This window comes from Guyanagaster necrorhizus (genome assembly GCF_019112545.1).
Source record: "Guyanagaster necrorhizus MCA 3950 unplaced genomic scaffold BT62scaffold_6, whole genome shotgun sequence".
Classification (NCBI taxonomy): domain Eukaryota; kingdom Fungi; phylum Basidiomycota; class Agaricomycetes; order Agaricales; family Physalacriaceae; genus Guyanagaster; species Guyanagaster necrorhizus.
The window spans coordinates 968,802-982,291 of record NW_025064885.1 but is presented as its reverse complement, the minus strand read 5'-3'; the positions used below and the strand labels follow the sequence as shown (position 1 = coordinate 982,291).

Below are 13,490 nucleotides of genomic sequence, written 5' to 3'. Positions count from 1 at the left end.
GTTGCGTACCAACTACAGTATCTGCTCGTGTTGGTTCACTAGCAACCCAGATTTCCCGGAAACCGGATGCACAGTCGGAAAAATCAAATTTTTATCTTATCGGGACCAACCTCGAGGCGATATTTTGCACAGCCACATCCTCGATCAGGTTCCCTCCTCAGCTCCTGCTTTGCTCCCGACTTTGCATTACAACTAAAAGTAATCGTACAGCGACACCAAATTTTGCTCTACAATTTAATGCAATGTAACAAATCAAGTGACCTCATTGCGCAATAACACGCCCACATCTGCAAAGAACTCGAGGCATTCAGGATTAGACAACGTTGCCGGGTTCACACTCGATAAAGGGGCGCCGTTTATTATCTGCATGATCGCTTAGCCACGCAAACACTGGAAGAACTGCGACACCTTGCCTTCTTGATCAGCACCTCTACACGTTTACCGTTCAACGTGTACGGTACTTGCGGCACTTGTATGATCTATAGCCTCACGTTATGAGCATTGTTACGGGAACAATAGCTCCTTTCTAGTTACCTTTGCTGGAACATGCCTGGGACTCCGTCTCTTGCGTATCTCAGCCTTGATCTTTTCCTCCAAACTAGTTTCAGACAAGACGTGGCCTTCAGGCAGCTTGACGAAGAGGACGACTCGTTCATCTGTACCCCCTTCAATTAATTGGCCAACAGCAAGAAAGTCAACAACCCCAGGTTCCAGGGCATCATCGCCGGGGGGGAAACAGAGATCGATCACGTCATAGATTTCTGCAGACCCGAACCGGATGCCTCCTGGATTACTGTCGCGCGCAGCATGGAATCAATCATAAACTGAGGTGAGGTGGCGCAACTCACAGCACGCCATCTGAACGACCCAACATAATCACGCCTCCACCATTACCAGACTGCGAACTGGTTATGCATATGTGATCACCATGATCTGTTTCTATGTCTAGGATAACAGCCTCCGAACGGAAGTAAAACACGGCTTACACCAAACATCGTCGAACTCCGAGAAATACGCCTGCTTGTATCGTTCTTTCGCAGTTAAAACCGCTTCATCGGTCCCGAATCCAGGTAGGGGCCAAAACCCGACAGGCATGCATGGAAAGGGTTTCAAGCACACCAGCTCTCCGGTATTGCCGGGTGCAGTAGCAGTCCCGTGCGAAGTGAAGCTTTCGATCGCCATGCCCAACATTCTACACTGAATTTGGCTTTTCATGGATTGAGCCTAGTTCGGATTTAAGATAGAACAGAGCACAAACCCACGATACACAGGCAAAGCATCGCACATTCCCGCGAACAGTGAGCAGATATCAGTTCCACCTGGTTTTCATTAGACACACCTGACGAGTCCTGTGACTCCGACCCACCGGTTATTGATCCCAGCAGAACGGTAGGATGAATGTGTTGATAAACATAATCGAACAGCGGGGCAGAGAGCGGAGAACCTGTAGAATAAATGTGCCGAAGCGTAACTAGAGCATGGTGCTCGCGAGGCTTGTACTTTTTCTGCGTAGGCACATAAGTGAGGCCGAGATCACATAGGGAAAGGTTCTCGCGCACAGAAAGCTGGTCAATGTACTTTGCACTTGTTCCAAAAATTGTTATGCCGAGATCATCCACAAGCCGCCACAGAAGGGATGCATCCCGCAAAAGACTGCCGTCGTACAGCACAAGGGTGCAACCCAGGCTTAAGCCGCCGACCAAGAAGTTCCACATCATCCATCCGCTAAGGAACACGGTAAGGAGCGTATGGGTTGTGTAGAAGTGAGCACCAACGTTGTAGTGTAATAGAAGAAAACGTCATCGGGTTGAAGGCCACCGCATATGACAAGTTCTTTCTTTGCTTGTAAGAGCATTCCACCCGCGCGATGTACGATAGGCCTGTTGCGTGTCAGATAAACGGAGAAGATCCATAACGCCGCTTACTTTGGACGACCTAGATGATCAAGCGTCGGAAATAACACGACATCAAGGAAAAGAAGTTCATCTACCTGTGGTTCCTGAACTGAACAATATCCACAACGGATCATTGAAGGAGCCACGGTGCCAGAGTATCTCGCCAGATTCTGAGCGTCCGAGCTTGCAGTGTTGGCCTTGTACGAGAAAGTCATTCCAGGAAATGTATCCATTTGGTACCGATACGGGGTCCTTGTTGCGGAGATTTGTATCCAAGAGGATGACCTGAAAGTCCGTACTATCGGACACTTTAGATAAACCTTGTACGAGAGCTGATACTTTGGAGAGATGATCGTGGACTTTTCCGTTGTAGCTGTACAAGATAGATGGGAATGCGAGTTATTTTTAGTCAGAGTGTAAACGAAAGAACTGACACGACGGCATCAACAGTGAAAATGAACTTTGGCAGGACTTGTTCAAATCTAGTGTTCAGATTAGAAGACGGGGGAGGAGCTCAACTTGACCACGTACCGCTCTAACACCCCATCAGGTCCGAAATCTGCAGCCGCAGTGACAAAAATCCCTCCCACCGCTGTAGTAGCCAAACAGGCGATTAGATTCTCCTAGATAATGCGGAGATCAGAAGATAATGCCACACTTTGACCCGAACGGCGGAGAAGGAAAGATGACGGAAAAGTAGAGACAATGGGTGGATGTAGACGTACAATGCAATTTGAGGCGTAAGATGCTACCCGGTCACCCGGTTGCAGCCCATTGCTGAGGAGAGCGGAGACAAGGTCAGCAACGGCGGTGTAGAGTTGCGAGTAAGTGATGCGTCGCAACTCTGGACTAGATGATTGATTCGCGATGGGTTCGGCTGCCAAGACTGTCATGAGACGAACGAATACTAAGCCACTGGGCTAAAGCACACGAGACACACTGGCTTGGATGATGGCGACCTTGTCTGAGCGACATCGAAGCATATTTTCGGCCCAACTAATCTTTGAATCCGAGAACCAAAGCGGATTATCAGAAGGCTTCGCTTGTGCATCGACAACATGGACTCCCTTGTCCCCAACGACATGCGTTTCGTCCCATACGAGAGACCAAAATTCAGCCAAATTGACCGTCGACCAAGTGTAGAGATCATGATAGGAAGCGAGTGATAGACCGAACTTGGCATTGACGACAGAGATGAAACGAAAAGTCGCAGACAACTCAGGATTGGTCGGAGTATACAAGCGTTGTGGATCATCTTCATTCATGACGGTAGCACGCAGATGGGTCCTGTCAAGTTGCAACGTGATAAATCAAACAATTTAGATGCCATAAAAGGAGATCAGCCAAGAAAATACCCAGCACAACAAAGAATTATTTTTCTCTCAACGGTACCCGAGCTGGCGCACGCGTAAATTGATGACCTGCGCGGAAAGAGTCACGTCACGCCTTCGCACGTTTGAATACCGCAAATTGAGTCAAATTTGGACCATTTCTTACCGAGTCATCTAGCTCTGCTTCTGTCTCACGTTCTCTGCTGCCGCGCACAATCACACACCCGGCTCTCTCTTTATAAAACGGTCTTGATCCTTCTTCCTGTTTCACCCAACACCACCACCATCGCCACTACCTCCATGGACAGATTCCTCGCTCCTCATTCACCTGAAGCCCTTGCCCATGGCTATCTCACGTATGTCTGTCTCCCTTGCCTTGTCAAGTCAAGTCATGGCGGTTTGCTTACTGTTCTAATTAGCGAGCTTGGCTCCCCCTGGGACGCCGACCTCTCCCTCGACGAAGCTCTTGTCGCTGGATGCGCAGCGTACCAAGCTCTAGACCGCTACCTCGGTGGCGCCGACATCTTCATCCTCCCACGTTCTAGGACAGAGCTCGACAATGTTTTGTGAGTCTAGTGGCATTTTAGCGCCTCGGTCGGCCAGCTCATGCCCTGCAATCCAGGCGCAGATACTCCTATGATGCCATCCACAACACTATCGCCAAAAGTCGTTCTACTCTGCAACTCGGAGGTTATAGCAGAGTAAGATGATCATACCTTGCTTACCGGTGGATGACGATGATGCTGACGCGATAACGCAGGTGTGCAATCTCGCCGAACAATCCATCCGTGACGTCCTAAACACCGGTAACAACGCCGAGATCTTGTTGGCTCTTCATTTGCCCCGTTCTGCATCCAGGATACACGACCACGATGAGCGTTCGCCACGGTCGATAAAGACCAAGTGATTGGCGTGATTTGCTCTTCCTCTCTGTGCTGTTTACCACTGGCTATCGTTCTGCCCTGGTTATGTTATCGTTGTCACTACAATTCGCATCACTCTGTACTAGTTAGCATGTACCATATAGATATGTCTTGCCGTAACTGACTCAAGGTGTGATGTTAGGGGTCTTTCATCCTACATTGGGTGACGCGTCGATCCTTCGGCAATTACCGGTCCAATGACCTCACGCGTACTATGCAAACGTGCGACCAGAACCGTGACCATGTACCGCCAACTGTCTCTTCCGTTTTAGTCGTGTTCAACAGATCCACTGTGGATGGATAGCGCCACTATCTCTCCTGCCAACCTCCACCATGCTCCCTCTCAACGTCCTCCTCGTCCTCACTTTTGCTTTGGCAGAAGTTTTCTCTGCCCCGACTCAAACTCCCTTCCAGGTTCCTGCAACCAGTCTGTATCTCTATCCAGCTCCATTTCGGTGAGATTAACTGACTCGAGATGTACACCCAGAACCACGGCAGCTCCGTGGACGATTCCTCCAGATCACAGATATGCATCCCGACCCGTACTACAAAGTTCACAAATCTCAATCCAAAGCCTGTCATAGGAACAAACCGAAGAAGAAGAAAAACAGATCTCACTATTATGGAACGCCCTATTCGTAAGTTTGGTGCGCCATCTATCTTGATTCATCTTACCGACACATGTGGATGGTTTCAGCGACTGTGATTCGCCCTTCACGCTAACAAACTTTACACTCGACGTCCTCGACAAACACTGGGCGGAGGAGATCGACTTTGTTGTTTGTGAGCAGCCATATGGCCGTTATACTTGTTCATAAACTCAATTGTACTCAATGTGAACAGGGACAGGCGACAATGCCAGGTGAAACTTTTATATTTCCCCCCCCTTCCCTCCCTCCCTCCCTCCCTCTTTTACCGCGTGTTCATCATCAATGCCACTACCAGGCACGACAACGACCGCAAGCTTCCCCGAACTCCGAGTGAGATATACGATCTCAATAGCGTGGTCGCCAAACGGATGGAGAAGATATTTTCGAGTCGGGGTATACCAGTTATCCCTAGCCTAGGTAAGTGTTTTGGGGGTTTTCCTTTGACAGCATCCTGAACGTCACAATATATAAGGTAACAACGATGTCTGGCGTGAGTATTAACTGGCTCAATATAAATATATCTTTACACTGCTCTAACTGGCGGCTGTATGCACAGCACATGTACGAGCTTTTTCCTTCGTATATACGCCTTGTCTCGCTTACGTTCATCCATATCAGAATATCCTGACTCCAGGTCAACTTCGATCCACGGCTACTGTATATATTTCACTCAAACATCGTCATAGGTCCTAACAGCATTACGAATGAATATTCTTCGTACGTATCTTTTCTTTGCCATCAGTATCCGCGTACAATTTGGCCGTCTTCTAGGATATGGAAGCCATTCATACCGTTTCCTTACCACCAAGTGTTTCAACGAGGTGCATACTATTCGGTTGAGGTGGTGCCAAACGCCTTAGCGGTCATCAGTTTGAACACCATGTACTTTTATGATTCCAACAAAGGTACTTTGTCATGTTATGACAATTTAGCATACTCTCTGAAATCATCTTTATAGCTGTTGGTGGGTGCCTCACAAAAGAGCCTGATGATCCCGGGAATTTGCAGTTTGATTGGTTGCAAGTTCAACTGAAGTTGTACCGTGCTCGAAATATGCAGGCAGGTCTAGCTCTGATGATGTCAGTGGCGTTAATCTAACTTGATTGATTCTGAAGGTTTGGTTGACGGGTGCGATTGCTCTACTGTGCATTGATAAGCGGCAGCTCATTCTCCTGTTTTCATGAAGGACACGTTCCACCATCATCGGGCAACTTCTTTCCGGAATGCGTGAGCCGTCTTAGCAAATGCACCCTCGATGTTGAGATGTTGATGTTTCACAACAGTATGTCCGCTATGTTGATCTCTCCTTACGGTTTCAGGACACCATCCTTGGACACCTCTACGGAGTATATGTTGTTGAACTTCTTGTTGAAGATTGGCGTGCTAACGTTTATTTCTTTTTCAAGCATATGAACGCGGATCACGTACAGATTTCGAACCGTTCTGCACTTGGAAGCCTATATACTGATACAGATTTCCTAGTTCTTCTTCGTTGAAGCTATCGACCTCGAATTTGATCTCGATCAGGACTCCAGGGCGATCTCGTTGCAAAACGGAGATCTGTGCGACGCCCTGTTGGAGGACTTTTCGACACTTCCAAAGTCGTCCCGGACCGACCTCGACAACTATGGGGTCATCAATGTTTCGCCGCCCGTAGTCCCGAATCCGTATCTGCCGACATTTCGAATATTTTCTTACAACATTACGGGTTTCGAAGCGTCGCCCGTAGGAGTACTGAAGAAGGACCGGAAGCACAGTCATCATCGCGGAGAGCATGGGAACAAGGACGAGTTATGCAAGGACGAGCCCTATCGAAGCAGCTGGAAATGTCAACTCAACTCGACTTGGCAAGCTGATCCTGATTCGCCATCGAGGCGCAACCAATTGTGGAGTCCGCTGGGCTACGCGCAGGTGAAACACGCGGTTATGTTGACGTTTTGGGTGATAATTAATGATTAAAATGGCCAGTACTATATTCCGGATCTTGCGGAGGGGAACAAAACACATCAGCCGCATTTCAAACTGGAATATACGACTTATTCTCCATTAGATCTGCATCCCGCGGCAGCGGAGGAAGATGGGAAGTTTGTTTATCCAATTCCACTTGGGAATTTGCCCAAATCGCTGCGAAAGGGGCCGGTCGAGAAGAGCAAATACACGCCATATGGAATGCGGGACTTGACTGTAGGGTCGTGGGTGGAATTGGCACGGCGATTGGCAGACGGGAAAGAGAACAAGTTACGAAAGCAGTTCCGAGAATTTATGTACATGGGAGGGGAATAATGGTCGCCTTGTGGTAAATGGCAGTGATACAATGATATGTAAGTAAGTAGATGTTTGAGGGTATGATATGGGATGGATTTGAGATTCGAAATGATGCAAAGATCGTGGGACAAATTCGAAGAATATAAGGAAGGAGGCGTCAGTCTTCGGTCTCCAAGACGGTCTCCTTGCCAACGCCTGCTGCTACGCCTGCAGATTGCCAGTGATCAAGATCGTAACCACCACCCACATCCTCGAGCAAACTCGTATTCCATTATCATCGGGAGCCTTTTCCTGGAGCCTTGCGCTGCCTTCATTTCTTTATTTTATCTTCGGGTCCAGGATTCGTCGAGCGTCCATCGAGGATCTTTTTCCGCACGCGAGCCTTCGACTTACTATACTCTATTTTACTCTCATTCATCCCGGCTGGTCCGCCTTCGTTATTCGCTCTTTGACTATTTGCCAGAGCCTCGACCACAACACCGCCCACAGCGACGAGCTCACCGACCGCCGCGACGATGGCCGCAGTCAACATGCAGATGATGTCGACAAACATGCCCCTCGACTTTCTCCCGATCCACTCTCATTCCAGGTCCAATTCCGTGTCCTCGTCGTCGACTCATTCTTCCAGTTCTCGTCCTCAGTCTTCTCAAGGTGGCCTATCACGAATGCAGGCAGGAATGCCGCCATCGACAGAAGACTTGTACCGTGCTACGTATAATCTGGGCCATCCAGGCCTGCCCACTGACCCCGTATGTTCTCCTCTTCTTCATCGCCGCCATGCTCATCTTTTTCGGCTGGATAGTCCCCTCCTAATCACAATATAACTAATCCTGCCCTAAAAAACCATCTTCGTCCCAGCCACATCCGTGCTCGTGCTGCAGCCTCTCCGTACCCTCGTGATACCGACAGCGTTCACTCCTCGTCGAGCGAAACAGACGATATTGCCATGTTCTTGGGAAATTCGACATCAGAGTACCCAACCATGTACGGCGGCCCAACTCACACCATGGCTCCTAACCACGATGCCCTTCACGCCGCTGGCGCTTTCGGTCGCATGACGCTCAACAATGATCAGGCACTGGAGAAACTTGCCGCCAATGTGAGAGCGGCCACTACCACGAGTGCTTCAGACAGGGCCAAGCAGATTTTTGTGCAGGCATGGTGCGTATATGTGTTCTGATAGACGTCTTCCCAGCCTTTATTCGCTTACAACAGGCTCACTGCGAACTACGCTCCTTACCCCGACGGCAATGTGCCGCGTCAAGGCCTTTATTTCTCTTACCGTCGAGTCTGTGACCAGTACGGGATTCCTCACATCAACACGGCCACTCTGGGCAAGGCTATTCGCCTTTGTTTTCCCACAATCAAAACAAGGCGTCTCGGCGTCAGAGGGAATAGCAAATACCATTGTAAGCCACAGAACAACATCTTTGATGGTACACATGTCTCATCACGGTTTTGATGACAGATTGTGGTATTCGACCCGCGACCTCGGCCGAAGCCGAATGGCTTCAGGATTATATTCACAAGTCAAACAATCACGCTGGACAGCCTTCAGTCAATGCCGCCCGTTTGGCCAACGAACAAGCAGAAACTGCCAACAGAAGTGAAGAGCGCTCTGACGACGACGACGATGACGATTCTGAAGGGGTCAATTCCGCCTTGGGCTCCAAACGCAATTCGCTCGCTCTTTCCGGCGATGTCAAGGGGACCGTTTTTCCGCAAGATATGAGCGACAAAACACCGACTGCCGCGACTCTTCTCTCGCAGGTGCAAGCGAACCAACGTCCACCTGGTACTTTTCCTCCCCAGGCATCAATTCGCCGGCACCCGGGAGCAGACAGTGGGTTGCCTGTCCAGTCCCAATCACCTCCTTCAGGCAATTCGGTGCCGTACCTTGCGTCCCAGCCGTCTTCATCCGTTCGTCAATTCCCGCACTTCCCTAGCATCGAGGACGCTGTGGGCGCAAACTCTACATCCCCACACGGCATCGCAGCGCGTGAAGTATGGGGTTGGTTTCAGGACCATCTCGATTCGCTCTTGGAAAGTGTCAAGATGTTCAGGTTCGACTCTTTTGAGATGCACTTGCGGAGCTTCTGGTCCAACTTGAGTGGTAATCATCGGGAGGTTGTTCACGCCCCGGCTATAGCGGGTCTGATGGCCAAAGCAGATGCTATCGTTTACGATGTATGTTTCAGCAAGTATCATTCATTCCTTTGATGATTCATTTGAACCATTTACAGGAAATGCTTGAAATTTTACGACTTCAGATGTTGTCGCCTATTCCATCGACATCTCTTGCAAATCTTCGTCAGTTCGCCAACAAGATGGAAAAGATTTTGTTGGTTGCACTGGATAACTATGGTAACACCTTCGTTGAGCCTAAAGTCGAACTAGGTGCTCGATTTGGCCACCTTGTTTGTAAGTTGCGTCAAAAAAAATGTGCATTTGTCTTTGATTCATGGTCAACACAGTGCGATTCCTTGACATATACCAAGTTACTCAAGCGCTAAATACGGTTCTCACCAATCAGAAGCAGCTTACGGAGATGCGTCGTTCTTGGCAGAAAGTCGACTTTGAGTCCGTTCGAAACCAGTCAGCACTAGTCTGTAATTGTCGCCATGAAGACCTTGTTCAATTATTGGAGGTGGAGTTTGTGGCATTGATGGAGAATCTTACTAAAACTGCGGAACCCGTGAGAGAAGTTATGTCTTGGGCAGACAAGTGCTGCGATAGACTGATGGGTGGTAGCCGGGCTATGCATGGTGGTGAGGAGAGGGGGACGATGAGCTCACGAAGTGTTCTCATTCGCTGGGGTTATGTTACGAGCCAAGTTATGCGAGATCTGGTGAGTAATGACAATTCTCGCCGTCTTTAAAGCGCTGACAGGTGTCTTTCGCTAGACCATTCGAAGCGATCCAGCATTCGGTGCTTTCCAAATTCTAAAACTATTCTTGGAGTAAGTTGCATCGTTATCTTTCGAGCCCAGAGAATTGACGCCACCTTGAGTGATTGGATTGCGGTCAACGTTCTTCGGAGCGTTGCACTATCTACCAACTCCGTTGCGGCTTCCGTGGAGCCTGTTATGCAACAGCAATTCTTTTCCTTGTCACCCATGGCTGGCCAGGAGAACTTCAACTCCATGGACGTTCGTCCGCAAAGTCTTATGACACCTACTACGTCAAGCATGCTCGCGGCCCTTCAGAACGATACATTTTCTGCAGGTTCGCTTGACCCGTCGTCTACAACGTTCAACTCTGACGGTTATGGATCCTTGTCGTATATGGACACTTCCAACACGCAAGAAGACACGATACCGACTGTCCATTCGACGGGGCTTCCATTCTCTGATTTCTCCAACTCGGGGAATGCATTTGATGTTTCTAGTTTCACGCCCCAGGACATGGGTATGCATTCGTCTGCAACTCCCTCTAGTGATCCTGAAGCTGAGACCGTTGAGCCCGTCAAAACAGAGGCCCAGGGAGTATAGACATTCTGTATTTCGTTTGTTTTCTAGCTTTGGGCCGTTGTGGATGTGATACTCTACTAATACCATACCATTCTTGCTTATGCTTGCACAACTGACTTTCTTTTACCCGTCGACGTACTTGTATTATCTTTTTTTTCTTCTGATGTCGTTCCTACTTGTCGAACCACGCTCCTTAATCACCTTGTAAAGGATTCTCGGATTTGTTATCGATATATATCATATATAAAGCTATCCGGCTGTATTCCTTGCTCAATTTATTTCATCTATACAGCATAGAAGATTTCAATGAGATAGGTTTGATTACTATATTGAGAAGACATATCCACAGTAACTAATCATGCAACTTATCATGAATCAGCCTCCTTGACCTCCTCGTGCACAGCATCAACCGTTGCCTCCGCAACGTCATCAGGAACTACTGAAGATGGGGCCGTCGATGCAGGTTCACCGGGATATTCTCCAGCACTGGGAGTGATCTCCGGTGTTGCAGCAACCTCCTTCGTACTCAGACGATTGATCTCAGCCTCCGCTTTGGCAAGGTTCTCAGCTGTGACACGAGATTGGTTTGCCTCGAACCAAGCCTTCTTGGTCTGCAAGTCGGAGATAACACGAGGCACATCTGCGGCAGAGTCTGGAGGAGAAATGGATAGGGATAAGAGGGCGGAGAACCTGGAAAAGTCGATATTGAATCCACCAGGCGTAGGTTCAGGTGTGCTGACGGGTTTGGGAGCGCTCTTCCTTCCCTTGCCTTTGCCCTTGGCGACAAAGTAGCTAGCCTCTTCACCCTTCTTCTTCCGTACAACTGCGCCCTCAGGTGCTGCCTCGACCTTCCTGAGCTCCAGCTTGGCAACACCGGCCACCTGAGCCTTGGGGTCAGAAGGCACGCCGTTCAGTTTAGAGGGGCCTGTGTTCTTGCCTGAGAGGTAAGCGATGAGGGTCTGGCAGTCTTCAATCTGGGACTGATATGCGGGGATCTCTGCCTCGTCCCGCAGACGCTGTACGGCCTCTCTCCGCCTCTCTGCCTCTTCAGCGGCGCGCTGAGCCTGGGCCCTCTCGGCACGCCTGGCCCGGTCCTCGTTGACTTTGGCCCAATAGCGGTTGTTGGCTTCTCGGAACCTCTGTGCCGAGTCGCGCTTCTCGTCGAAGAGTGCGCTGAGCTGCGCTTGGAGGCCGTCCCGCTCTTCAAAAAGCTTAGCACGACCAACATAAGCTTCGTCTTCCTCCCGCTTCAACTCGTCAAGCTCGGCTTTGATACTCTCGAAACGGTCCGAGGTGGCTTTGAATTCCGGATTGTCGAGCTGTTTTCGGAGCTCGTCGATAGAGTGACGGTCAGCCTCAATGGATTCCTGAGTGGCCTGGAAACTCTCTACAGTGCGTCTGTTACATTTGCATGTACTGATTTCGTGGACGGCTCGTTTTTCATCCGCAAGCTTCATGTTGCCGGATTCGACTTGTTTTTCTAGAGTTCTATTTACGGGTTACTGAGTACATATCCCCGGAGGTGAAGAAATTGACGCACTTGATCCGAGCATCAACCTCGCCAACATTTTTAAACAGAATCTTTGATTGCGCGGCCTGAAGGTCCTTGATCTGAGAGAACGTGTGAGACGTGGGAATATATTAGTTGAATACAATGCAAACCTTTTTCTGTACGTTATCCTGGTACGCTTTAAGCTGATCCAGGATCTTTCTTCTCGAGGCCTTGTTACTGGACTGCTGACTACGAATATCGTCAAGTTCAGTTCGCAGGTGATTCCGCCGCTCATTTCCAGTGCCGCCCTTGGTCGTCAATGAGATTTTATCCCGTAGAGCAGACTAACGTAGTGAGCACAGATGAGCAGACTCCATAGCTGGGGCACGACATACCAGATTTGCTTGGAGAGCACCTATTTCGCCTTTTATTCTGCCCTGATCAGCCTCATACGCCTTCTTGTCCGGTTTACCTGTCGATGGCGCATGAGAAGACACATCCAACGTGTCCCTTTTCTCGACTGAGGATACCGCTCCATTGGTGGGGGGCTCTTTCTTGCCCTTTGCAGTGCCGTTAGCAGTAGAGGAGGATGTCTTTGCAGATGCCATGACAGAACGGAAAGGGTATTAGAGGTGAAAACGAAGGTGGTGGTGGTCGAAAAATGCAACGTAGAAAAGGGATCGTGCGAATTCCTAGCCGATCGCAAGGCACAGACATATTAAAATACAATCTGGGTATCCAGTTTTTCCACCTCAGAATAACATTCCTTGTACAAGTCGTGAAATTCTTCATCCTTCTCATCCTTCCCACCCTCCTTCAGCTCTCTCTTTTGGTGCGGACATATCATGACACAGCTCGTCGGCCGTTTAGTCGAGCTAAAGTGGCCCAGCTCCTCCTTTGATGAAACGAAAATATATGGTATCCTCGCTTCCTCGCTCAAAACAGGTAGATGGGAGACAATATCAATAGGGCTGATGTCGGCCGCTATAATCAGTAGACTAGGACGCAAAAATATAATGAGCAAAGCCGTAAAAGAAAGAATTTGCCTACCCTTTTTCTCCCTTCTTGATTCCTTTGACCACCTCCTTCACACCTCTCTTCACTAGCCGAGATTTGGACGCTACACGAAGCTTGTCACCAAAAACCAGTCAAAGTCTGGGAAAATAGCGTGCCTTTCTTCACTGTTTTCTGCAACTTCTTCAAAAGCTTCTTCTGGGCGAGCGGGTTGGCCAGCGGCGATAATTCCTCCACTGGAATAAGAACTTCAGCTTTTTCTTTCTTGTGTTTCTTCGGTGACTAAAGGCCGTTCTAGGTCAATGAAAGGCATCGTACAGCTCAACAAGCTCACAACCTTGGTAGTCTCTTCCGGAGCCGCCATTTCTATATCTTCTGCAGGAGGATCAACTTTACTCTCTCTGCGCTTCTTGTCTTTCTTTTCTGATTTATCGCCGGCCATGACTAGAAC

General features: G+C 49.1%; 6 protein-coding genes across 6 annotated transcripts; 3 read left to right on the top strand and 3 right to left on the bottom strand.

Moving 5' to 3' along the window:
- Positions 1 to 252: 252 nt before the first annotated feature.
- Positions 253 to 3,243, bottom strand: BT62DRAFT_1053362 (acetoacetyl-CoA synthetase; the record flags this gene model as incomplete). The annotated part of the gene is made up of 15 exons (XM_043178543.1): positions 2,836 to 3,243; positions 2,621 to 2,772; positions 2,427 to 2,518; positions 2,330 to 2,377; positions 1,991 to 2,268; positions 1,926 to 1,935; positions 1,776 to 1,880; positions 1,560 to 1,725; positions 1,367 to 1,505; positions 1,259 to 1,319; positions 987 to 1,207; positions 849 to 933; positions 535 to 793; positions 407 to 479; positions 253 to 374 (listed from the first exon to the last, which is right to left on the bottom strand). The coding sequence occupies exons 1-15, from the start codon at positions 3,158 to 3,160 to the stop codon at positions 253 to 255; spliced, it is 2,136 nt and encodes a 711-aa protein (XP_043042689.1). The 5' UTR covers positions 3,161 to 3,243.
- Positions 3,244 to 3,268: 25 nt separating this feature from the next.
- BT62DRAFT_929169 (uncharacterized protein) lies at positions 3,269 to 4,094 on the top strand (the record flags this gene model as incomplete). The annotated part of the gene is made up of 3 exons (XM_043185663.1): positions 3,269 to 3,582; positions 3,646 to 3,792; positions 3,849 to 4,094. Coding segments are annotated over exons 1-3 (286 nt in total), but the record flags the coding sequence as incomplete, so codon positions are not given.
- A 381-nt stretch (positions 4,095 to 4,475) lies between these two features.
- BT62DRAFT_945219 (endopolyphosphatase) lies at positions 4,476 to 7,104 on the top strand. Its single transcript, XM_043187936.1, has 16 exons — positions 4,476 to 4,576; positions 4,637 to 4,787; positions 4,847 to 4,932; positions 4,993 to 5,011; positions 5,095 to 5,216; positions 5,272 to 5,289; positions 5,413 to 5,433; positions 5,486 to 5,516; positions 5,571 to 5,704; positions 5,758 to 5,858; positions 5,915 to 5,927; positions 5,986 to 6,026; positions 6,083 to 6,145; positions 6,206 to 6,223; positions 6,282 to 6,710; positions 6,768 to 7,104. Exons 1-16 carry the CDS (start codon positions 4,483 to 4,485, stop codon positions 7,080 to 7,082), a joined length of 1,656 nt encoding a protein of 551 aa, XP_043042687.1. The 5' UTR covers positions 4,476 to 4,482; the 3' UTR covers positions 7,083 to 7,104.
- Positions 7,105 to 7,235: 131 nt separating this feature from the next.
- On the top strand, positions 7,236 to 10,857 carry BT62DRAFT_929166 (uncharacterized protein). Its single transcript, XM_043185662.1, has 8 exons — positions 7,236 to 7,813; positions 7,867 to 8,225; positions 8,280 to 8,473; positions 8,533 to 9,251; positions 9,308 to 9,485; positions 9,539 to 9,912; positions 9,968 to 10,023; positions 10,074 to 10,857. Exons 1-8 carry the CDS (start codon positions 7,580 to 7,582, stop codon positions 10,552 to 10,554), a joined length of 2,595 nt encoding a protein of 864 aa, XP_043042686.1. The 5' UTR covers positions 7,236 to 7,579; the 3' UTR covers positions 10,555 to 10,857.
- BT62DRAFT_668294 (uncharacterized protein) lies at positions 10,728 to 12,852 on the bottom strand. Its single transcript, XM_043181814.1, has 4 exons — positions 12,421 to 12,852; positions 12,196 to 12,369; positions 12,074 to 12,144; positions 10,728 to 12,021 (listed from the first exon to the last, which is right to left on the bottom strand). Exons 1-4 carry the CDS (start codon positions 12,631 to 12,633, stop codon positions 10,902 to 10,904), a joined length of 1,578 nt encoding a protein of 525 aa, XP_043042685.1. The 5' UTR covers positions 12,634 to 12,852; the 3' UTR covers positions 10,728 to 10,901.
- On the bottom strand, positions 12,744 to 13,481 carry BT62DRAFT_979229 (L30e-like protein; the record flags this gene model as incomplete). The annotated part of the gene is made up of 4 exons (XM_043189423.1): positions 12,744 to 13,023; positions 13,076 to 13,145; positions 13,198 to 13,312; positions 13,377 to 13,481. The coding sequence occupies 4 exons, from the start codon at positions 13,479 to 13,481 to the stop codon at positions 12,744 to 12,746; spliced, it is 570 nt and encodes a 189-aa protein (XP_043042684.1).
- Positions 13,482 to 13,490: the final 9 nt, after the last annotated feature.